Raw genomic sequence first — 25,029 nt, 5'->3', positions numbered from 1 at the left:
AGACAGAGCATGAACGGGGAGGGTCACAGAGAGAGGGAGACACAGAATCTGAAGCAGGCTCCAGGCTCTGAGCGGTCAGCACAGAGCCCAACGCGGGGCTTGAACTCACGGACCGCGAGATCATGACCTGAGCCAAAGTCAGACGCGTAACCGACCGAGCCACCCAGGCGCCCCCAGTTTGCCCTTTCTAATAAAAATGGTGTTTTCTGGAAAAATGCACCTCATTCAGTTCTTCACTCAGGTTAAGTGCACAAGTGCTTTCCCAGGAGACAACCACTGTCCTCGGGTACAGAAGTGTGCCCTGTGCGCCTCCCTGTCTGTCACAAAACAGCAGAACAATGCCAAAGCCGAGGATTAGGATTTAATACGACTGGTATTTTTTACACTGTTATCAAGGACATTAAGTGACACGGGCTTCCCTTCTTTTTCTTATTTAAACAGCGAATGAGGGCATCGAAGAATATCGGAAGGATTACTCGTATAGTCTGGTGCCGTAGCCCAGATCTGTGCTAACGGCAGCAGCAGTTTTTACCACTGTAGCTTTTGTACCATCAGTGCGAATGTCAACACGGTAAAAAGCTGGACAACATCTTCATAACATTATGAAAATAACTTTGACATTATGGACCCCCTAAAAATCTGCTAGCTCCTATACAGGATCGACCAACTTCTATATAATATAAATAGCAATAAGTCTAAGCAAAACACAACTCAAAAAACACCCTCTTACCTTTGCCAAGACTAAAGACAAACGGTTCATTTCTATCATGACTGGAATCGAATTTCTTTCCATTTGACAGTTTTCCTTTGTAATGGACATAAACTTTGTCTCCAATCATTGGCATTTCCTCACTATTTCCCGCTCTTTTGACAATCTGGAAAAGACAAACATCAAAAAAGGGAGCTGATTTTATTCTAATCAAATAAAAAAGATCACAGAATCCATTCTACATTACCCAGGCAGATTTGCAAATAATTACCTGTCCTTTCTCAAGGCTTCCCTCCCAGTTCTCTCAATAATCCTAACTGTTAGAAAACCTTCCTATACTACTCTAAATCTTTAATGCTATATTTAATTTCACTGTCAAGCACACTATCCCCTCAAAATAAGGTAATAATATAACCAATAGATCCTGCTTCATGCTTTGACACTAAAATCTCTCAAAACATAGAACCAGTTCATATATAAACTGAATCAGAACAAAAAGATGAGTGGACTTTCAAAAATCTTCAAAAAGAAGTCTAAAGCAAGTTTCAAAAGGTGAGATTTTATTTACTTCCCTCTTTTGCTAAAAACATTACCTTTTGACTAAATTCCACTAGTTTGGTTTACTTTCAAAAAGCTCAACTTCCTAGTATAACAGGTTCCACTTCCTTTTATATGAAGAATATTCAATGTGCAAAAAACCCAGCATCACTTCGTAGTTTGATATGATACTGAAAAACTTGTTTTCTAGTAAAGCAAATGCCAAAAAAAAAGCTCCAGGCTGAAAAATATTTAGCTGTCATAAAATCCAGTATACTTATTTTGTTCTTGGCAGAGTAGGCCACTAATGCAGTTGGTCAGTTCTGGGAAAAGAAAATCAAATCCAGGCATGTGGTGGTATAATTTATTCTGTCAATCACCTATGCCAAATTAATCATCTTTATTAGATAACAGAGGATGGTAGCTCATGCCCAAGAAACATCGTATTAGGGGAAGAGTCTGAAACTTTCTATAAAGAATTCAATCATTTGCTCCTAAGTTCTTTAAGTTGTGTCCTACCAGCCCCGCCCTCTTATCACCATGTAAACACGCTAAACTTCTATTCTACAACTTTCTTAGTTCAAAAGTCCAGACATTGTTTAAAGGAAAAGAATCGGAGGAGCCTGGGTGGCTCAGTCAGCTAAGCGTAGGACTCTTGACTTTGTTTGGCTCAGGCCATGATCTCAGGGTCATGAGATTGAGCCCAGTGTTGGGTTCCGCACTAAACATGGAACCTGCTTGAGATTCTCTCTCTCCCTCTCCTCCCTCAGCCCTCCCTCATCCACTCTCTCTCTCAAAAAATAAAAATATAAAAAAATAAAGATGAGAATCATTACTGCAACTCCACTAAAAACCTGTTAGAACTAATCAATGAATTCAGTGAAGCGGGAGGATTCAAAATCAACACACAGAAATCAGTTGTGTTTCTATACACTTGTTAAGAAGGAAGTAATGGAAAAACAAAACAATCCCCAAAATGCAAATCAAACCCACAAGACTTTACCTCACCTTTTAGAATGGCTATGATGAGAAAGACAAGAAAAAACAAGTGCTGGTGAGGATATGGAGAAAAGGGAACCTTCGCGCACTGTTGGCAGGAATGTAAATGGGTGCTGCCACTGTAGAAAATAGTGTGAAGTTTCCTCAATAAATTAAAAATAGAATTACGATACGATCCAGCAATTCTACTTCTGGGTATTTATCTGAAGAAAACGAGAACACTAGCTCAAAAAGATCTATGCACCCCATGTTCAGGGCAGCAATATTTACAACAGCTAAACCCTGGAAACAATCTAAGGATCCATACGCAAATGAATGGATCAAGAGAAATGTGGCACATATACACACAGTGGAATGTTAATTCAGCCACAATAAAGAACACAATCTTGCCATTTGTGACAACACGGATGGATCTTAGGAGCATTATGCTAAGTGACAGAGAAAGACAGACACTGTGTGATCTCACTTATACGTGACATCTAAAAAAGCTGAACTCATAACAGAGAATAGAATGTTAGTTGCTAGGGGCTCTGGGTAGGAGGAAATGGGAAGATGTGAGGAGGTGCCTTAAGCAGTTGCATTAAGGAATGAATTTTAGTCTCGATTCATTTTAAAAATGTAAGCTCCACAGTGTAATTTTATTTTCCTGAGCTAGTCACTGACTTCCCGGACGTGCCTTGGTCTTTTAAAAAGTTATGTATGTAATAGGGAATAAACGAGGTTACTACAGATGAGGCACTGTGCTAAATGCTTTATATAATCCCAGTCACTCTATGAGGTAGGTAGTAGTATTGTTCCAATTTTACAATGAGGAAATTTCATCAAAGAGAGGTTAACTACATCGCCCCATGTCGCACAGTTAGTAAACTATTTAATCTTAACCAAAAGCCCCATGGTGAAACCTAAGGCTCTAGACAGTGATAAGTGATACGATTTAAAGGGCTTACAATCTCAAAGTGCGTCTTACAAGCCTAAAAATCTTATCAGATTTACTCCCTGGAACAAAACAGGGCTGGAGGCAGGTTGAGGAACATGTTCTCTACATGGGTGGGTACGCTGAAAACATGAAAGAGAAAGACTTAAATAGAGCGAGGAGATGCTGCAGACTGCCTGCACAATTTCTACTGTCTCTAGAAGTATCCTGGAGTTTGGGATAAGGAATTCATATAGTTATAGACTGAGAAGCCCTCTGAAAAATGAGAGCATGATACAAATCTATGGCATAAAGCCCTTATTTCTGTAGTTGAAAGTCTTCCAAAATTTGGCTTAGCATGTAGCAAGCTAACGGTAAAACAACTACATTCAGAAGATTCAGGCACAGAAAAAAAAGCTTTCACACAAGCAAGATCAGACAAAACAAACTAAAAAATTCTCATTTACTACTGCTGACACATGGAGATACTAAAACTCACTTAGTGATAATACTTAGAATGTGGGAGATCATATTTTCAGGGAAAAATAATTAACTATACAAAACTTGTCCATGTAACAACAATGTAGGAGAAGGCATGACTTAATACAACTAAAGCATTTAACCCTCTCTCAGCTGCAGTTTATTAATTTATATGGAATTCAAATATACATTTTCCATCAATAAAATGGAAGGATTAACAGTTGCTCTGGTCGTCTCACAAGACCCCTGTGAGATACAAATAAAAAAAAGACACAGGGGCACCTGGGTGGCTCAGTCAGTTGAGTGTCCGACTTCAGCTCAGGCCACGATCTCACGGTTTGTGGGTTCGAGCCCTGCGTCGGGCTCTGTGCTGACAGCTCAGAGCCTGGAGCCTGCTTCGGATTCTGTGTCTCCCTTGCTCTCTGCCCCTCCCCCCTGCTTGTGCTCTGTCTCTCTCTCTCTCAAAAATAAACAAACATTAAAAAAAAAAAAAAACACTATACATAGAAATGACTAATTACACAGTGAAAACCATACACAGTTTTTACTTTTAATTTTTAATTTTAGAGAGGGAGAGAGTGCGAGCAGAGCAGAGGGGCAGAGGGAGAGAAAGAGGACGAAGCAGGCTCCACACCTAGCATGAGCCCAAAACAGGCCTCAATCCCATGACCCTGGGATCACGACCTGAACTGAAATCAAGAGTTGGACACTCAACTGACTGAGCCACCCAGGTCCCCTGTAGTGTTTTAATGAGAAAAGCTAATTCCGAAGTAAGATATATTCTTGGATGAAACCTCACAAAATCTCTTCACTGCACAAACAAGAATCTGTATGTAAAAACAATCCTTTTGAACCCTGCAAGTTGGCTTTTCCTTTAGTAAGTCTTCTGAATTGTCATTAGCTAGCTTTCACGTCCTTAAATATTACGTTAAAATAACCACGCATGCGTACACGCTGAGAACTGGGGGACTCTAAGTCCTACGTCTTTTGGATCTGGCCGCCAGATCTTTATTTCCTACGATCTAGGATACTGGGCAGGTTAATTCACCCACCAGGGCCTCAATTTCACCATCTCTCTGGGAATAAAAATAAACCTCGGGGTGCCTGGGTGGCTCACTCGGCTCCGGTCATGATTTTGCCGTTTGTGGGTTCCAACCCCTGCATCAGGCTCTGCGCTGACAGGGTGGATCCTGCTTCAGATCTTCTGTCTCTTTCTCTCTCTGCCTCTCCACAGCTTGTGCTCTCTCTCTCTCTCTCAAAAATAAACTTTAAACATTTTTTAATTAAAAAAATAAACCTCAAGTCGTGAAGATGAAATGAGAGTAATGAGCACTTAGTAATGAGCACTTAGTAAGCCTCAGTGAACAACATCCACCTCCACCTCCGACCAAAAACACAAACATCTTTATAAATAATCCTTCCAGGTAGGAAATTTCCCTACATGTCATTCAACCTTGTAACCTCACCTTTAATACTCCTCTATCTTTTTTAGAGGTAATATCCTCTCCGCGTTCAGCCACAGCTGCCGCTGGGTTTTCTCCATTGTTCTTGGCACCTTCATCAGTAGTCATGGTCTTTTGTTAGTAGAAAACCTGCTGAGAAGAAATGTATTTTAGCTAGGAAAAATATCCCTGCTTTAAGCACCTGAAAATGCCCCTACGAACTGGGCTCTCCCTGATGTAAGAATTATGTGGGACCAATAAGGTTAAACGGTGAAAATGAACACAAAAACATTTGCCACAGGCATGTATTCATGTCATGAGGCATGTAAATAAAACATCATCCAGTTCTTCAGCTTCCTATGCAGCGCTGGCCCCAATTAGAGAGCAGTACAAGTCGGGTTTGGTGGTGATTACATTCCCTAGCACTGAAAACAGTACTTCCGGAACTTTGAAAATGTCTATTTCCCACAGCCATATTCTTAACAGAGGATCAAGAACGTATCAGGTGACCTGTTTTTAAAAACAATATATCACAGTGGCAAACAGAACAGGTTTTAGAAGCTCACAGACCCCAGTCCAAGTCTTAGCTCCAGCGATATGTTTGACACCTGCAAACCTAATCTCGTGGAGCCTCGATTTCACATCTGTAAAAGGGACAGAGTACTTTGTTCAATTACTGCAGGCGTTAGTGAGATTCTGTGTGTATCATGTGAAGAGATTAGCACAGGATCTTAACTTAAAAATGTAAGCATTTATCATGCTTATTACTGGGTTCTCTACAGGGCTACCCTACACTTTTCATTTCCTGCTCAAAATACCTACGGAAGGAGGCTCTCTCTTCCCTAGCATGGCATTCTGAGGCCCTTCACAGTCTGACCTAACCTGTCACAGGCCCAGCTTCCACCACTTTCTTTTACTGTATCCCACGCAGCTCATGCCAAACCAGAGCAGCCCCTCAGCCGTAATAAGCCCTGTGCTTTCCCACCTTGGTCCTTTTGGTCACTTTTTCTTCCTCCCTAGACATGTTCCCTCTCAAATGCTTCCCCCGGCATACCAACCTTGACTCTATACTTGGAGGCTGTCTGCACTTCTGTGTGCTTCCCTAGCTCTTCCCTTGATGTGCTGCCTATAATTAATATATTTATAAGAAGACATACTGGTTTGATTTAAAACGTCCTTGAGAACAAGGGCCATGCTTTGTTCATATTTAGAACTCACAGAATGCCTCTACCTTTCAGAGTGCTAAAACAAAAAAAAGCAAGGAATCTGGGGCTCCTTACGAGCTGTTTGATGTCGGCTATCTTTAACTTCTCTCCGTCTTTCCCCTCACCTGTGTAATTAGAATAAAAATAGTAACAACCTTCACGGAGTGATCACCTGGATTAAATGGTATGATATGTATTTTTAGAAGTATACCTTCCAACATTAGCACTTACTGTTATTATCAGTCACCCAAATGACAGACACTTTTTCATATAAGGCAAGCCAGTGTTACCAACAGGCTAATCGATAGATGAAACAAAACACACCTCAGTGGCTCCTGCCATGATTAATTCCATACTGCTTTCCTGGTTGAGCAGGGAAAGTCAAGAATTAACCACTTCTACAGCTATTCTGCATTAGGCTAATAATGGATCTAAAGCTCCCTAAAGTCAATACATAATAATAATATATTGCAGTGCTTTAACTCATTTCCAATTGACCCAAATATACTTCAGTGTCAACAAAGACACAAATCAAATTCGGCTGTGCCCAAAAATCTTCAAAGAGAACACCAAAAACCAGGGGCTAAGCTCCTTTGCTCTATTTTCTAGTACACTTTATACCAAACACAAAAGATCCAAATGCTTGGCTCAGGATAAGGGAGAGGCCAGAACAAAGCATTCTCAAACGAACAACAACAGAAATTAAGTGCCCAGCTGTATGTGATGCTACGCTAGATAATTAAGAAAATCACATGAACATTGTTGGTTCCCAGCTTCTAGTAACCTACTGCTTATAAACAGACTTCTCTAATGCATAGGAACTTGTAGAAGCCACCTCCAAAAGAGAGGCGGACAAAAGATTTTTAAAAATATTTTGCGAGTCATGAATCATATTCCTGGAAAAATATATGTACCCAAAAAAATTTCCTGGGCTTCATCAGTAGACATCCATCAGTAGACCCCTGGCAAAACTCTGAATTAAATCAATGAACAAATTACAATAACCAGGTGGAAGGTTCTAAAGGAGTAGGACAGTCACAAAGTCTCAAAGCATGAATCTAGATTACTTAATAGAGGAAAAGGGCTTTCCAATGAAGTGATCTGACAGTTATTCCTTAGCACAAGTGATCTGCATCAAGATCGAACTGTGTACTACCAAAAGTAACACAAACTGATACCACTGTGCCTCCTGATGTGGTAGAATGGCAAGTATACATGCAGTAATCCTACCAAAAGTATTTAACCTGAAACTAATCAAGAAAACGAGACAAAATTAGTTGTGGAATATTGTAGGAGACAACTGGCCCAGACTCCTTAAAATGTGAATGTTATGAAAGACCCCTCACCCAAAAAAGACAGAGGTCCTGCTCTGGTTTAAAGGAGACTAAAGAGCTGTTTCGAAGGGACATATGTACCCCAGTGTTTATAGCAGCACTATCAACAACAGCCAAAGTATGAAAAGAGCCCAAATGTCCATCGATAGATGAATGGATAAAGAAGATGTGGTATATCTATACAATGGAGTATTACTCGGCAATCAAAAATGAAATCTTGCCATTTGCAACTACGCGGATGGAACTGGAGGGTATTATGCTAAGTGAAATCAGTCAGAGAAAGATGAGTATCATATGACTTCATTCATATAAGGACTTTGAGACAAAACAGATGAATATAAGGGAAAGGCAACAAAAATATAAAAACAGGGAGGGGGACAAAACAAAAGAGACTCTTAAATATGGTGAACAAACAGAGGGTTAGTGGAGGGGTTGTAGGAGGGGGGATGGGCTAAATGGGTAAGTGGCGGTAAGGAATCTACTCCTGAAATCATTGTTGCCCTATATGCTAACTAATTTGGATGTAAATAAACAAACAAACAAACAAATAAATAAAGGAGACTAAAGAGACACCACAACCAAATGTGATGTGTGATCTTTGGCCGGATCCTGGATTAGGGGGACAAAAGTATCATAAAAGTACATTTCTGGGAGAATTAGAAAAACTTGGAAAAGTAAGAGTGTACATTAGATTATTATTACTTTATAATGTCAACTTTCTGGGGTGTGATACAGTAGTAATGTTTTACGTAAAATAATATTCTCATTCTCAGGAGACACATGCTGTGGTATTTAGGGGTGAGGTGTCATGAAGTCTGCCACTTACTTTCAAATCATTTATGAGAGTGTGTGTGAGCACAAATATCACAAAAAAACTAAAAGCTTTGAGAAAGCATGGCCACCACACATCCAAAGACAATGCCTTTCTTTTCAATGCTCATCAACTGGGGATCAGCTGAACTTTTAAATGAAAATATTGTCAATCAAAAAGCATTTTCTTTTGCTTCTAATCCAAAGGGTAGCAAACAATGGCTTGCTAAAATCCAATAAATAGAAAACCTGTAAGCTGATCTGCTAACTTTGTAAGTCTCACTTGATCAAGAAATTTACTCTTCATTTTTGGTTCTAACACTGCAAGGGATACAGGTGATTTCAGACAATGGTTCTAAGTAGTATGGAGTTGCTAAGAAGAGGAGTAGCATGAATAATTAAAACACAAAGATAAACAACAATAAAACTTTTTTCAACGTTCAAAGGCAGATAAATCTGGAAGAATAAAGAAAAAAACGGAACTTTCCAAGTTTTTTCCCTTAATTCCAGTTATGTCATTTGGGGTACAGATTTTTATAAGCAAACAAAACAAATTTAATAAAAACCCTTTTTCCGGGGAACCTGGGTGGGTAGCTCAGTTGGGTAAGTATCCGACTCTTGGTTTCGACTGAGGGCATGATCTCACGGTTCCTGAGTTCAAGCCCCGTGTTGGGCTCTGTGCTCGCAGCACAGAGCCTGTTTGGGATTCTCTCTCTCCCTGCTCCTCCTGCTCGGGTACGTGCACACGTGCTTTCTCAAAATAAACAAACATTAAAAACAAACAAACAGCTTTTTCCTTGGGGTGCCTGACTGGCTCATTCTTGCAACTCTTGATCTCGTGGTCACTGAGTTGAGTCCCATGTTGGGTGTAGAGATTACTTAAATAAAAATAAAACTTAAAAACAACAATGACCTTTTTCCTTAATCTAGTTTATATGAAAAAAGGCAGGAAGAACAGACAATTCCTAAAAACCGGCAAGACACACTGAGAAAGTTTCACTTTCTTCATGAGAGAGCCTTTTCTTCTCTCCCCTACTCTCGGTTTATTCTGGATTTAGAACCACTATGTAGCTATGGATATTAATCTAGGATAAAGCTCACTGTTCTGAACTGTCCAAAGGGGGGAAACTGCTACCCGGCACATCAGAGAGGGAACACACAGTTCTGTTATGGACATGCCAGATAAGCAGGCACTCTCCAAAGCGCCAGTCCGCAAACACCTGAGACATAACAGAAAAATGAGAATACGCTTACAATTTCACCAACAGCGTACTGAAAAATTCAGTCAATGTAACTAGACTGTCAGATTCCCCAGATGAGAAGTCCTTTTAAAGCGTTATCCACTAATTCCCCATGTGTATTACTTACTGTGTTGTTCTCTGTTAAAATATAGATAACTTGTATCAGGTTATCCTACTGTCTACCAGGAGAGTTTTCAGAAAGATTAAAAAAAAAAAAAAAAAAAAAGAATATAGGAACTAGATACTTGGTTAACAGCACAGAACATTACAGTAGCATTCTTTCTACGTAACACAGATGCCTGAGCCATAAAGGTTTTCAGCCTCCTAGAACTAAAACACAAAAGAAAGAAATATACCGTGGGGCTTAATCCATCTTAATGCAGTAATTCATCTTAATTTTGAATATACTCGAGTAAGGATGAACTGAAAAGCCCTCGCTGACTTTCTTTTTAATTTTTTTTTTAACGTTTATTTAATTTTGAGACAGAGAGAGACAGAGCATGAATAGGGGAGGAGCACAGAGAGAGGGAGACACAGAATCTGAAACAGGCTCCAGGCTCTGAGCTGTCAGCACAGAGCCGGATGTGGGGCTCGAACTTATGGAGTGTGAGATCATGACCTGAGCCGAAGTCGGACGCTTAACCGACTGGGCCACCCAGGCGCCCCTGCCCTCACTGACTTTCAACCCAGGCCTCCGTCAAACATTCAAGTCCAGGAACACACCAGCATGTTAGGAGGAGTTCCCAGACAACAAAAGATAAATATGCATGCAGAAGAAAGAAGATCACAGATAAAGACAGAAGGTAACGTCCTTCCTCCACACTGGGGAGGGGAATGGAAAGATGATGAAGACTACTGCCACGTGTGCCCGTACATTTTTTTCTCCTTCAAAAAAGAAACCTGTGAAAAATGGCCAATAAGCATATGAAAAGACGCTCAACATCATTAGTTATTAGGGAAATGCAAAACAAAATCACAATGAGATATGTAAAGGGGAAAATGATCCCCTTCTCTCCTTCTAGGTTCTTAGGCTGGTCTAACAATTAAATTTACCTAAGACAGATTAACAGGAGGGAAAAAAAAAAAAACAAATTTTGTATCTGTGAGAACCCCAAAGATAGGAAGCTCCCAGACACTCAAGCAAGTGAGGCTTATAAGCCATCCTGAGCTATGGTAGGAGTCTAGAACTTCAAGGAGGAGGAAGACAATTCACAGGAAGATGGGAGGAACAGATGTTTTATAAGCAAATGTCTGCCCTGCCATGTAGATAAATCTTTTTTATATAAAAAGTTATCTCTGGTATTAGCTCTCTTCGTGGTACAGGCCCTCTATCTAAATTTTTTTAGGCAGTTAAGGGAGAGGTAGAGGTTAAAAACAAAAACAAAAACAAAAACCAAACGTCTTCCTGAGTCTATTAGACCTCGATTGCCTTCAGCTCAAAATAACCCACGTGCCAAAGTGGCATCTTGTGGGGTCACATATTCTGCCTCCCTCTTAGATACCACTTCACACCTATTAGAATGGCTATATGAGAACTTAAAATTATGAGTGTTGGGGAGATGCAGACAAACTGGAACCCTCATGCTTTACTGGTGGGGATATAAAATGGTGCATGCCCTGTGGTTCATCAAAATGTTAAACACAGAATCACCATTATGATCCGCTTATTCTACTCCTGCAAATACACCCAAAGGAAGTGAAAGAAGAGACGTGTACAGCAATCTTCATAGCAACACTATTCATAATGGCCAAAAGGTGGAAACAATCCAAGTGTCCATAAACAAGACATGGTGTGTGCATATATGTATTATTAAAATATCTGGCCATAAAAAAATAAAGTTCTAACACATGCTACAACATGGATAAACCCTAAAAACATTATGCTAAGTGAAACAAGCCAGACACAAAAGGGCAAATATCACATGACTCTTTTATGAGGTACCTAGAACAGGCAAATTCACAAAGTCAGAAAAGTAGAATAGAGAATTACTAGGGGCTGGGGGAAGGGGAACGGACAGTTGTTTAATGCGTGCAGAGTTTCTGTCTGGGAAGGTGAAAAAGTTCTGGAGAACAACAGTGGTAATAATTGCACAGCAATGTGAACGTATGGTCACTGCACTGTACATTCAAAACTGGTAAAAACTGCAAATTTTGTTATGTGTATTTAAGTACAATCAAAAAAGGAAACAAGAAAGAAATCTGAGGCGAGAGCAGATGGAAATTAGCAGAACAGTCAGCCAGACTTAACTTCTCTTTAATCCTCCCACCTTCACCGTAACTGAAGACGCCTTTCTCGTTTCCAGGGTACATCCAAGGTTGGGAACCGAGTCTCCAGCAGTGACTGCTGCATCAATTCTTCAGAGACTGAAGGCTCAGATGTCCGGTCAATGAGACAGCAGAGCAAAAAGAATTCTAAATGGGATTACCACTTTATAGCTAGACACTATTTCCTCCTTCACTGTATCTCTTAGATACATACGACGCTTTGGTAAACTCACTTTTCTCAGTTCAAGCAGTTACTGAAGAAAGCAAAGTTAACAGACCAAATTTATAATTACTTCTGTCACTGACCACTTGGATGAATTACTATTCTCATTAAAAACAAAACAAAACAACAACAAACCCTAGAAAATATTAGACCATCCAAATGTCAAAGGTTGGAAGACAGTACTAAATTATCAACTTTCTCCAAGATGACACTGGAATCACAGAAAACTTTGCAAAGCTCTAACTGAGCTGGAAAACAAAAAGTGTGTCACTGAACCAGAAGGCAGAAGGGATCACACTAAAGGAGAGAACAAAGAAGCGCAAATTGACTTCTAAATACCAACAGTAAGAGACCAGCTCTTCCCCATGGAGTCTGTGGTCAGCGTCACAAAAAAAGCAGGAGTGGGCCAGAGAAATTAAGTAGAGAGACATGTCTAGGAAGAGAGCAGAAGCTGTGTTTGGGTCAGTTAGGCCAGTTAGGTTTCCTTCCCTCCCTAGTGCACAAGGTGGCTCCCATTCTTTATAGAAGATACAGGGATTTTCTTTATTCTTGGGGTTCAGACAGATCACCAGGATATACTGTGGTATTTGTTTTCTTTCCTTAATTCCTGCAGGGCCTTGATATCCTGGCCCTCAACTGCTGAAGGTGAGTCTTTGGGGGATCTCAGGGGAGGTGCTACTATTATTTCTTTTCCTTCCATGTCTGTCCTCTGCCTCTAAAAGTCTTGCTAGACAGACTGTGGACATCTTGGTTCCATCCTTCAGATCTCTTAAGCATGTTTCTAAACATGGGATAAATATCAGAATCACCTGGGAAGCTTTAAAAAGCCACTGATGCCTCTACCCTATTCCCAGAGAATCTGTATATAATTGAGCTATGCTGGGGCCAAGGCATCAGTGATTTTAAAAAGTTATCTCAGATGATTCTAATGTGCACACAGGGTTGAGAGACATTGAGCTTTTCTCAATTCCATCATTGGCTTTTGGTTCTATATTCTAAGAGATTTCCTTTGACGGAATTTATAGATTACTATTTGGTTATCAACTATGTCCATTATTTCATTTATTCTGTTCAAAGGATCTTTTATTTTTTATTGTTTATTTATTTTTGAGAGAGACAGAGAGCACGAGCAGGGGAAGGGCAAAGACGGAGACAGAATCAGAAGCAGGCTCCAGGCTCTGAGCTGTCAGCACACAGCCTGACACGGGGCTTGAACCCACGAACCATTAGATCATGACCTGAGCCGAAGTCGGATGCTTAACCAACTGAGCCACCCAGGCACTCCTTTTCAAAGGATTTTTATAAACAGTGTTTTTGATTTCTGTACACTCTTATCACCCAATTGAACATTTTTCTTAGCATGTCTTTATTTTGTAGATGCAATCACTTCTCAAACATTTAAGGGTTGCTCTTAGGATAAAATGGAACATCTATGAATAAGTATTTGGCTAAAAGTTTTGTTTTTCATTTTGCAGGGGGAACATTGCTGACAATGTGTATCCCCTAGTATCTCCCCTGGACACTGGGCAGTGGTAAAGGTTGAAAGGTTAAGAAAGGGAAATGAGAGAAAGCGTATTCCAAGTTAAAAGTTAAGTAGAAGGGGAGTGTATAAAGATGTGAAAGTGACAAGGGAGCCATTTGATATTTGTGCTACACTTATAAAGGGAAAAGGTAAAATGCTTTAGGCGAAAGGGAAGTAGAGAGCACAGACTTAAAAAGCGAAAAGGACCAGAAAGACTTAAATATACAGAGGACAGAGTCAGGAGGAAACAGAAAAGTAATGACTTAAGAGTAGGAAGAACACAAGTGTACATTTGTTAATCACTTAAACATTTATAGATTGCTTAAGTTACCGCTAAGTTAACCATATGGCTAAATAAAATATGCTAAAGTTTTTCCTCAATAGAATAACATGGGAGTGTTTAAATAAAATTTGGCAAGGGGAGCCTGGGTGGCTCAGTCGGCTGAGCATCCAACTTCGGCTCACGTCATGATCTCACAGTTCATGAGTTCGAGCCCCACGTCGGGCTGGCTCTGTGCTGACAGCTCAGAGCCTGGAGCCTACTTCAGATTCTGTGACTCCCCTCTCTCTTCCCCTCCCCTGCTCACGCTCTGTGTCTCTCTCTCAATAATAAATAAACGTTAAAAAAAATTTTAAATAAAATTTGGCAAATTCACACTACAAAAATATAATGCAGTCTTTGAAAAGGATGAGATAAATCTAGATAGTACAAAATGACTTAGTTAAGAGTCTAAACACCAGAAACATCCAAATAGCTGAATTAAGATTTTATAAATGCTCATCCACTGGGGGGGTGGGGTGGGGGGGGGGAGGAGAAACACTGTAGTAAATGAAGTGTATTGTTACGGTGCATAGTGCCCAGTGCCCAGTGGTGATTTGGTCCTCTGGGTTGTTTAGGGAAAAAAAAAAAAAAAAAAAAAAGTCAACTGATGATATCACAGAGGGTAATACATGTGACAATGTGGTATTATTTTAATTGTATCAACCAACCACGGTTCCCAGTTTGTAGATTTTGCCATGTGCAAACATTTTACAGCACTGGATTACAATTATGCAAATATAACATGTCAAATTTTTTTTATCATGGTTTTTTCTTAGAGTTAAGATAGCTAAATTCCAGAAATATTAACACAGAACAGGTAAGGTTTTAGCCATTCCAGATAAAATAACCTTCTAATAAGGACATGAAAAGATGAAAAGATGTCTAAGATGTCCTATTAAGCAAATGGTGAGTTGCAAACACTCTGTAATATGATCCTATTTTTAGAAGGAACATAGGGTGTATGTGTGTATAATACTGCTTATATACACAAAAAGTTTGGAAAGATACATACTATTAAAACAGCCAGTAAAGACAGCTCTGGAGAATGAGATCTGGGAGGAGAAGGGTAAGAAGGAATTTTCACTTTGTAATTTTATTTTAGATAATTTAAATAGTTTAATGCTGAGGATCTATTACTTTCAAATTTTTTCTTAAACTTAGGACAAAAAGATGAAATACTTCATGATTCCACTCATCAGAACTTTTTTTTTCTCTTCAATTTAATGAAAACATTTTGGAGTGCCTTCAATGCAGAGGAAGAAAACTCTGATTGAGCAAAGAATCCTTGTGAGACATCCAGAAGGCAGTCAGACACGAGGCCTGAGCTCAGAAGAGAAGTCTGCATGTTCACCGGGAAGTTACCAGACTCTACATGGAAATTAAGATGAAAATATACACAGTAGTTGCAATTACTACTAAGCAAATAAAACCGTGTTCTCAAACTTATAATGTCCAAGCCCCACTTCTGAGTACTAACACCCGTAGTGATACAGTTGAACAGCTTAAAAACCACAAACCATCCCCAAAGAAGACAGCAATATTACCAATGATAGATTTAAAAGATCTCTCAGCACTGGGGTGCCTGGATGGTTCAGTAAATCGAGCATCGACTCTTAATTCCGGCTTAGGTCAACATCCCAGGGTCGTGGGATAGAGGCCCAGGTCTGGCTCCATGCTGAATGTGGAGCCTGCTTAAGATTCTCTTCTCTCTCCCTCCGCCCCTCCCCTGTTCGACAATGTGCCGTCAATCAATAAGATCTTTTAGCACTTTGAAAGCACTAGTCCTCTCACTGTCCTTTAATAGCATACCATGGTTCAAATATAATTATTTACTATTCTTTTACCTCCTCAGGCAAGCATGTGAATGAATCCTTCCCTGGTACTTGACTTTAGGCATTGCCTCTTGGCTGTGACTCACTGTAGCCTGCTCTGCATCAAGTCATGAAACCCCCTTAGCCCCAAGGTACATCTGATAGGTATCCTTGGTCAGACTTGTGGTAGAGACTGCTAGCAATTCTCAAGTCTCTTTTTCTCCACTTCTTCCTAATTAATAAAACCCTTAGTTTTTAACTGAACACAAAGCTTCCCAAATGAAGCCCCAATGTCCTCCCTTACAGCTAAATATGGCCATGTAACTAAATTCAGGCCAATGAGATGTAAGGAAAATATATCCATAAAGGAACAGGTAGCCAGAACATTATAAGGACACATGTGAGTTAAAAGCTGAAAGATAAGTGGCCATTCAACAAATATTTACTGAGCACCTACTATGTGTCAGACACTGTTTGAGCCAAGGGAGATACAGCAGTAGTGAACAGAAACAATTTCTATCTCCTCAGAACTTACATTCTGGTAAAGGTAAAGACAGGAGTAAGCCTTTATTACCTGTTTATGTTTTTGATAGAAAAATCAAATTTCTGGGGCACCTGGGTGGCTCAGTCAGTTAAGTGTCCGACTTCAGCTCACGATCTTATGGTTCATGGGTGCGAGCCCCACGTTGGTCTCTGTGCTGACAGCTCAGAGCCTGGAACCTGCTTTGGATTCTGTGTCTCCCTCTCTCTGCCCCTCCCCTGCTCATGTTCAGTCTCTATCTCTCAAAAATAAACAAACATTAACAAAATTTTTTAAAAAATCAAAATTCTACCTGTGCCACAGTGGAAGATTATCAACCTGGGTTGGTTCATAGGGTCAAACAGTTTGCTTCCAAGTCTGCTGATGATTTCTAAGAACAGGCCAACAAGGTAACGCATGACAAAGGTCTGCAAACACTGTACATTGTGTCCTACTCATTTGTGTACCTCTACCACCTAGCCTAAGTGAATGGCAAAAAAGCACTCAACAAACACTGAAATAAACGAATGGTAATTTTCAAAAGTAGTCAATATAAAAATGGTAAAATATAAGATGCTAGAGTAAGGAATCAGTACTGAAATATCATTACCAGTTGACTATATTCCCCCTCCAAATCTACTATGAAAAAATCTAGAGAATTACACTGTACCTGAGTGTTCAACTATAAAAAAAAAAAGTAAAAATAATATTCTGTTCTAATCAGGAACAGTAACTAACAAAACCCTGGCATAACTAGTATATCTCTGAAATGCACTGTAAGTACATGTCTGTGCATATATACACATAATAGATTCATCTTTTGAGAGAGAGAGAGAGAGAGAGAGAGAGAGAGAGAGAACATGTACACAAGTGAGTAAGGGGCAGAGGGAGGGAGTGAGAAAGAGAATCCCACAAGGGAGGGAGGGAGGGAGGGAGGGGGAGGGGGAGAGAGAGAGAGAGAGAGAGAAAGAGAGAGAGAGAGAGAGAAAGAGAGAGACAGAGAGGCAGGGCTCACCCAAAGCGTGGCTTAAGCTCACCTAATGTGGGACTCGAACTCACAAACTGTGAGATCATGACCTGAGCCAAAGTCAGATGCTCAATGATTGAGTCACCCAGGCGCCAGTAGATTCATCTTATTAATATCAATTTGGCTTACACACAGGCAGTAAGAACAGAACACTACACCTAGCTGTCTATCTCTTGAGTACACATTAAATAGCAACTAGACGAAGAGATGGTTCCCACCTGGAACGCAGAGAGAAGAAACCTAGTATAAAAGTTCTGCATAATACTGTATCCCCTTATGGTACTGTCTCATTAAAGCACTGTAATATAAATGAAGCAGATTTAAGATAGGGCCTTAATACATGTTTTCCAAGGTCCATTTTAAAAAAATTTTTTTAAATGTTTATTTTTGGGAGAGAGAGAGAGAGAGACAGAGACAGAGAGAGAGAGACAGAGTAAGAGGTGGGTGGGGAGAGATGAGCAGAGAGAGGAAGACACAGAATCCGAAGGAGACTCCAGGCTCAGTCTGAGCTGTTACCACAGAGCCCAACATGGGACTTGAACTCACAAACCACAAGATCATGACCTGAGCTGAAGTTGGACACTTAACTGACTGAGCCGCCCTGGTGGCCCCATTATTTTTTTAAAGTAGTTTTTAAGCTTTTTTTTTTTTTTTTTTTTTTTTTTTTTTGAGAGAGAGAGATAGAGACCAAGTGGGGGAGGGGCAGAAAGAGAGGGAGACAGAATTCCAAGCAGGCTCCATGCTGCCAGCGCACAGCCCAATGTAGGGCTCAAACTCATGAACCGTGAGATTGTAACCAAGGTCCATTATTATGTCCAACAGAAAAACTGTATGAGAATAGCATTTCAGGTCTGTGAACAAAACCTTAGGTAGAAGAACAGAAACCTTGGCTACCTTAAATCCCCACCATACAGGTGCAGGAGGAGAACAGCAGCTGAAGACAGAGAGGGGAAAGAGTGCTGCTCTCCAGATTAATGTCCAGGGACTTCTGTCTGGGCACTGGGTTTTCAGAACAGGTATCTTCCATTACAGGAGAGAGGCAGTGTTTGGGGAAACGTCTGGAGAAAAATAGAATCTATAAGCCTGTTAACAGGGCGAGAATATGGAAAATTATTTTTGATGTATCCCCACCCTCTCCCAGAACCCTCCATTTTGCCTTGGTACTTCCCCCTGTATGCATATCAAGTTACTGACCAGTGAAGTTTGTTAATGGGACTTACTCCATCCCTTAAGGATCAGGCTCTTAGGACCTTCCTAGATGACAAATTAATCCCATAATCAATCCTGTCAACTAGACAAAGATTCGTCTATCTCCCTACGTAAACACCCTCTTTGGATAAGTGACTCAGATATTCCACAATTCTGGAACAAATTTCTCATTAAAGGGTATACATACAGTAGAGCACTGAACCACACCTGAATGTAAACTATGATCTATTGCTAACTAGCTATGGAATCTTTGGCTGTCGCTCAGTTTCTCCATCTATAAATTTCAGGAGGTTAGAGTACAAAGACATCTAAGATTTATTCCAACTAATATTTTATATTTAGAATCAGTTTTTGGTGAGTAAATACATATTTTACTTTATGGGAAAATGAGATTTGAAATGTGGAAGGGAAAATAATTCCCAAGGAATGGAAAAAGTTACTTTGGTATTATAGAATTCACTTTTCACTGCAACTCTCCAGCAAAGCACTATTAATTCTGAGCTTTACCACCTTAGATACTGCATTCGTATTTTACAGCTGCAGTAACAAATTACCACCAACACACAGGTTAGGTAATACACATTTATTATCTTATAGTTCTGGAATCAGAAACAGATCTCTCTGGGATAAAATCAAGGTGTAAGCAGGGCTGCAATTCCTTCTAGAAACTCTAGGAGAAAATCTATTTCCTTGCTTTTTCCAAATTCTAGAGGCCACCTACATTCCTTGGTTCATGGCTCCTTCCTCTATTTTCAAAGTAACAATATTGTGGTGCTCCTGGGTGACTCAGTCACTTTAGCATCCAACTTCGACTCAAGTCATGATCTGAGTTTGTGAGTTCGAGCCCTTCATCAGGCTCTGCACAGGCAGCATGGAGCCTACTTGGGATTCTCTCTACCCTCCCCCACCCCCACTCTCTCTCAAAATACATAAACTTAAAAGAAATTCAAAATAACAATATTGTATGTCTCTGATCATTCTTATGCAGTCACATTGCCTTCTGATCACAGCCAGGAAAGTTTCTCTGCTTTCTTAAATTTCTTAAGAATCCCTGTGATTATGTCGGGCCCATTTGGGTCATACAGGATAATCTCCCCATCTCAAAGTTTTTAATCACATCTACAAAGTCCCTTCTGTGTAAGGTAACATATTGACAAATTCCAGAGATTAGGATGTGGACATATTTAAGGGGCCATTATTCTACCTAACATAGATACCTGGTCATCCAATCAAAATCCTAAGAATTTTTCTCCCAAGCCCAGAATACTGTTGACTTCCTCCATTTTCTCTTTAGGGTTCTTATAACATTCCTATTTATCATCCAGTTGAACAACAATATTCTAATCTGACAATAAAATTAAACCTAACATTTGATGTATATCATTCTGAAAATTCCTTTAGAATTTCAGAAAGCCTAAGTTGGAACATTTATTATAGTTTTTCAGTTTCATGATAAATTAAAACTGTAAGTAAACTCGGACACCTGGGTGGCTCAGTCAGTTAAGCGTCCAACTTCAGCTCAGGTCATGATCTTGCGGTTATGAGTTCGAGCCCCGTGTCGGGCTCTGTGCTGACAGCTCAGAGCCTGGAGCCTGCTTCAGATTCTGTGTCTCCCTTTCTTTCTCAAAATAATAAATAAATGTTTAAAAAAAAAACAAAACTATAAGTAAATTTGATCATACACAATGGACCTGTTCCTACCCCAAACTTAATCACTGAAAATTATTTAAAAAATTATTGAGTCCCTTATGTGATTCTGAAATTTGAGCAACACAATATAAACACTGAAGAACACACAAGTACATTTGTTTTAAAATTTTTTTAAGGTTTTTTTGCTCTCTCTCTAAAATAAATAAACATCAAAAAAAATTTATGGGAATGCAAGCTGGTGCAGCCACTCTGGAAAACAGTATGGAGGTTCCTCAAAAAAACTAAAAATAGAACTACCCTACGACCCAGCAACTGCACTACTAGGCATTTATCCACAGGATACAGGTGTGCTGTTTCGAAGGGACACATGCACTCCCATGTTTATAGCAGCACTGTCAATAATAGGCAAAGTATGGAAAGAGCCCAAATGTCCATCGACGGATGAATGGATAAAGAAGATGTGGTATATACATACAATGGAGTATTACTTGGCAATCAAAAAAAATGAAATCTTGCCATTTGCAACTATGTGGATGGAACTGGAGGATATTATGCTAAGTGAAATTAGAGAAAGACAAAAATCATATGACTTCACTCATATGAGGACTTTAAGAGACAAAACAGATGAACATAAGGGAAGGGAAACAAAAATAATATAAAAACAGGGAGGGGACAAAACAGAAGAGACTCATAAATACGGAGAACAAACTGAGGGTTGCTGGAGGGGTTGTGGGAGGGGGGATGGGCTAAATGGGTCAGGGGCACTAAGGAATCTACTCCTGAAATCATTGTTACACTATATACTAACTAATTTGGATGTAAATTTTAAAAAATAAAAAATAAAATAAAAAGAAATAAAATAAAGAAGGTACAACCCTTAAAAATTTTTTTAATAAAAATAAAAACAGATTTAGTGACATATATTTAACATACAATAACTTGCACATATTTAAAGTATACAATTTGGTAAGTTTTGACATACGTACATTTATCTGTAAAGCCATCACTACAACAAAGATGAGCATATCTGTCATTCCAAAAAGTCTTGTGTCCTTTTATGATTCATTCCTCTCCAGCTCACGTCTCCAGACCTCTAATCCGCTTTCTGAATAGTTTATATTTCATAGGATTTCATATAAATGGAACCATGTCTCTTTCCTGGCTTTTATTACTGTAATTATATTGAGACTCAAACACATTACAGTGTGTATCAATAGTTCCTTCCTTTTTATTGCTGAGTAATATCCCATTGTATGAAGACAGTGCAAACTGTATTTGCCTGCTGACGCACATTTGAATTATTTGCATACTGATACACATTTGGACTGTTTTCAATTCCTGTCTTTTACAGATAAAGATGCTGTGAATATCTAGGTACAATCTCTATGTGGTCATGTGCATTCAACTCTCCCAGATAAGTGCCTAGGAGTAGAATGGCTAAGTCATAGGGTAGGAGTCCATTTTAGGTCGTTAAGAAAGTGCCAAACTTTTTTCCAAAGGGGCTATAAAACCTTGCATTCCCACCAGATCAGGTGCTCCACATCCTCACCAACACTTGGTACTGCAAGCCTTTTTAACTGAAAACATCCTAACAAGTTTGTAGCGGTATCTTATCGAGGTTTTAATCTACATTTCCCTAATGATATGGCTCATCTTTTCATGTGTTTATCTGCTATCCATGCATTTTCTCTGGCAAAATGCCCACTTGTATCTTTTGCCTATTTTTTACTGGGTTGTTTTCCTATCACTGAGTTTTGAGAATTCCTTATATATTCTAAGTAAGTCTTTAACCAGAAAAGTGATTTGTGGGGGCGCCTGGATGGCTCAGTCAGTTAAGCGTCTGTCCGACTCCTGATTTTGGCTCAGGTCATGATGTCGCATTCGTGAGTTCAAGCCCCGCTTAGGGCTCTGCGCTGACAGTGCAGAGCCTGCTCGGGAGTCTCTCCCCCTCCTCCCCTGCTCTCTCTATATCAAAATAAGTAAGCCTGAAGAGAAAAAAGAGAAAGAGAAAGAAAAAGAAATGGGATATGTGAATATTTCTCCCATTCTGTGACTTGTCCTTGTTCTCTTAAAGGTGGCTTTCAAAGAGATATTAATATTGATATAGTCCAACTTATCTTTTTTTTTTAAATAAATCATGCTTGTTATTGTATCTTACAAACCTTTACCAAACCCCAAAAATCACAAACATTTTTTTCTAGAAATTGTATAGATTTAGGCTTTAGATTTAGGTCTATGACCAATTTTGAATTAACTTTTTATGTGTGATGCAAGGTATGATTAAGGTAGGATTCATTTTTTTTCTATAGGAGTACCAAATTGTTCCATTTATTGAAAAGACTATTCCTGGGGCACCCGGAGGGGCGGGGGGGGGGGGGGGGTGCTCACTCAGTTAAGCAGCCAACTCTTGATTTCAGCTCAGTTCACGATTTCCTGGTTTTTGAGTTTGAGCCCTGGGCAGGGGGCACTCCGCACAGCATAGGGCCTGCTTCAGATCCTCAGTCTCTCCTTTCCGCCCCTCCCCCACTCATGCTTCTTCTCTCTCTCTCTCTCAAAACTAAATAAACATTGAAAAGACCACTCTTTTTTCATTTAATTTCCTTGGTGCCATACTCAAAAATTAACTGACCGTATTTTTTTCTGGACTTTCTGTTCTGTGGATCTATTTGCTCATCTTTACATCAATACCACTGTCTTGATTAACATAGCTATGATAAGCTTTAGAAGTCCTCTCTGCTCTTCACCAAAATTGTTTTGGCTGTTCTAGGACCTTTGCATTTCTGTACGAACTTTAAAACCAGCTTGTCACTTTCCAGAAATTGCTGGTTGGGGATTTTGAGTGGGATTGTACTCAATCTGTATCTTTATAGAGAATTAACAATATTGAGTCTTCCAATTCTTGAACATAACAGCTCTTCATTTATTTAGGTTTTCTTTAATTTTCCTCAGTAATATTTTATAGCTTCCAACGTAGAGGTCTTATACATCTTTTATACAATTTATCCTTAGGTAGTGAATATTTTTTATTTTACTGTAAATGGTATTCTTTTTAAATTTCAACTTCTGACTATTTATTTGCTCATATATAGAAATACAAGTGACTCTTCTATATTCTTGTATCCTGCAACTTTGTTAAGTGCACTTAATTGTTCTGGGAACTTTTTTTTTTGAAGAAATCACACAGAATCATGTCATCTGTAAATAAAAAGTTTTACCCTTCTCTTTCAATCTAGATGTCTTTTATTTTTCTTGCCTGATTGCACTGGCTAGAACCTCCAATACAATGTTGAATAGAAGTGATGACAGTGAACACCTTGTCTTGTTCCTGTTCTTAGAGGGAAAATATTCAGTCTTTCAGCATTAAGTATGATTTCAGCTATTGATTTTTCATAGATGCTCTTTATCAGATTGAGGAAGTTTCCTTTTTCCCCTAGGTTGTTGAGAGTTTTTATCATCACCACATGTTGGATTTTGTTAAATGCCTTTCTGTATCTACAGAGTTGATCGTAGGGTTTTTCTTTTTTACTTTGTTATTGGGTACATAGTCTCTGCCCACCACCTGCCTTATCTAAAGGAAATATATCCCAAGACCCCCAGTGGATGCCTGAAACTACAGATAGTACCAAACCCTATATATATGATGTTTTTTTCCTATATGCATGTATCTATGATAAAGGTTAGTTTATAAATTGGGCACAACAATAATAACAATAATAACAACAATAACAAAATAGAATTATAACATACTGTAATAAAAGTTATGTGAGTGGCACCTGGGTGGCTCAGTCAATTAAGTGTCCGACTCCTGATTTCAGCTCAGGTAATGATCTCAGTTTTGTGAGTTCGAGACCCATGTCAGGCTCCGTGTGTGCTGACAGTGTGGAGCCTGCTTGGGATCATCTCACTCCCTCTCTCTCTGCCCTTCCCCTGTCATGCTGTCTCTTGCTCTCTTAAAAAAAAAAAAAAAAAAAAAAAAAGCTACGTGAACATGGTCTCTTTCCCAAAATACCTTTTTTTTTTTTTTAAGTTTATTTATTTTTGAGAGAGAGACAGAGTGTGAGAGGGGGAGGGGCAGAGAGAGAGGGAGACACAGATTTAAAGCAGGCTCAAGATTCTGAGCTATCAGCACAGAGCTTGACACGGGGCTCAAACTCAGGAACCTTGAGATCATGACCTGAGCTGAAATCAGACGCTTAACCAACTGACCCACCCAGGCACGCACACACCCGAAACATCTTAATTGAACTGTATTTGCCCTTTTTCTTGGGAAGATGGGAGATAAAATGCTTACACAATGAGATGAAGGCAGGTGAATGATAAAGGCATTGTGATGTAGTGTTATGCTACTATTGACCTTCTAAGGATACATCAGGAGAACCGTATGCTTCCAGATTCCAATTGGCCACAGGTAACTAAAATCATGGGAAGTGAAACCACAAATAATGAGGGATTACTGTTTGCATGCCTGGGACAAATCTCATTTGGTCACTGTATTTTATCTACCTTATATGTTGTTGGAGTCAATTTGCTAAAATTTTGTTAAGAATCTTACGACTATGCTCATAAGAGAGATCAGTCTATAATTTTTTTTCTTGCAATGTATTTGGATGGATGGATTTATTATTTGTTATTTAATTTTTTAAGCAATCTCTACACCCAATGTGGGGCTTGAACTTACAACCCCAAGATCAAGAGTCACATGCTCTACCAACTGAGCTAGCCAGGGCACCCACCCATGTCTGCTTTTAATATCAGGATAATACTAGTATCAAAGAACAAGTTATGAAATATTCCCTCTTCATCAATTTTA

General features: G+C 39.4%; 1 protein-coding gene across 6 annotated transcripts in view; it reads right to left on the bottom strand.

Moving 5' to 3' along the window:
- Window positions 1-25,029, bottom strand: part of FKBP5 (FKBP prolyl isomerase 5) — a 118,615-nt gene that overhangs the window by 53,751 nt on the left and 39,835 nt on the right. For 4 of the 6 annotated variants that reach the window (XM_019456883.2, XM_019456889.2, XM_053905097.1 and 1 more), the window contains 2 exons: window positions 5,105-5,230; window positions 731-875 (listed from right to left, as the gene is read on the bottom strand). In XM_019456883.2, the coding sequence (XP_019312428.1) occupies window positions 731-875; window positions 5,105-5,209 (250 nt within the window). In that variant the 5' untranslated portion in view covers window positions 5,210-5,230. Of the gene's footprint in view, window positions 1-730; window positions 876-5,104; window positions 5,234-25,029 lie in introns of all 6 variants that reach the window. The other 2 variants (XM_019456888.2, XM_019456890.2) reach the window with 1 other exon arrangement.

Source organism: Panthera pardus, unplaced genomic scaffold (assembly GCF_024362965.1).
Source record: "Panthera pardus isolate Hobbes unplaced genomic scaffold, ASM2436296v1 HiC_scaffold_17, whole genome shotgun sequence".
Lineage (NCBI taxonomy): Eukaryota > Metazoa > Chordata > Mammalia > Carnivora > Felidae > Panthera > Panthera pardus.
The sequence above is the reverse complement of the archived record's forward strand: the minus strand, read 5'-3'. Positions and strand labels throughout refer to the sequence as shown.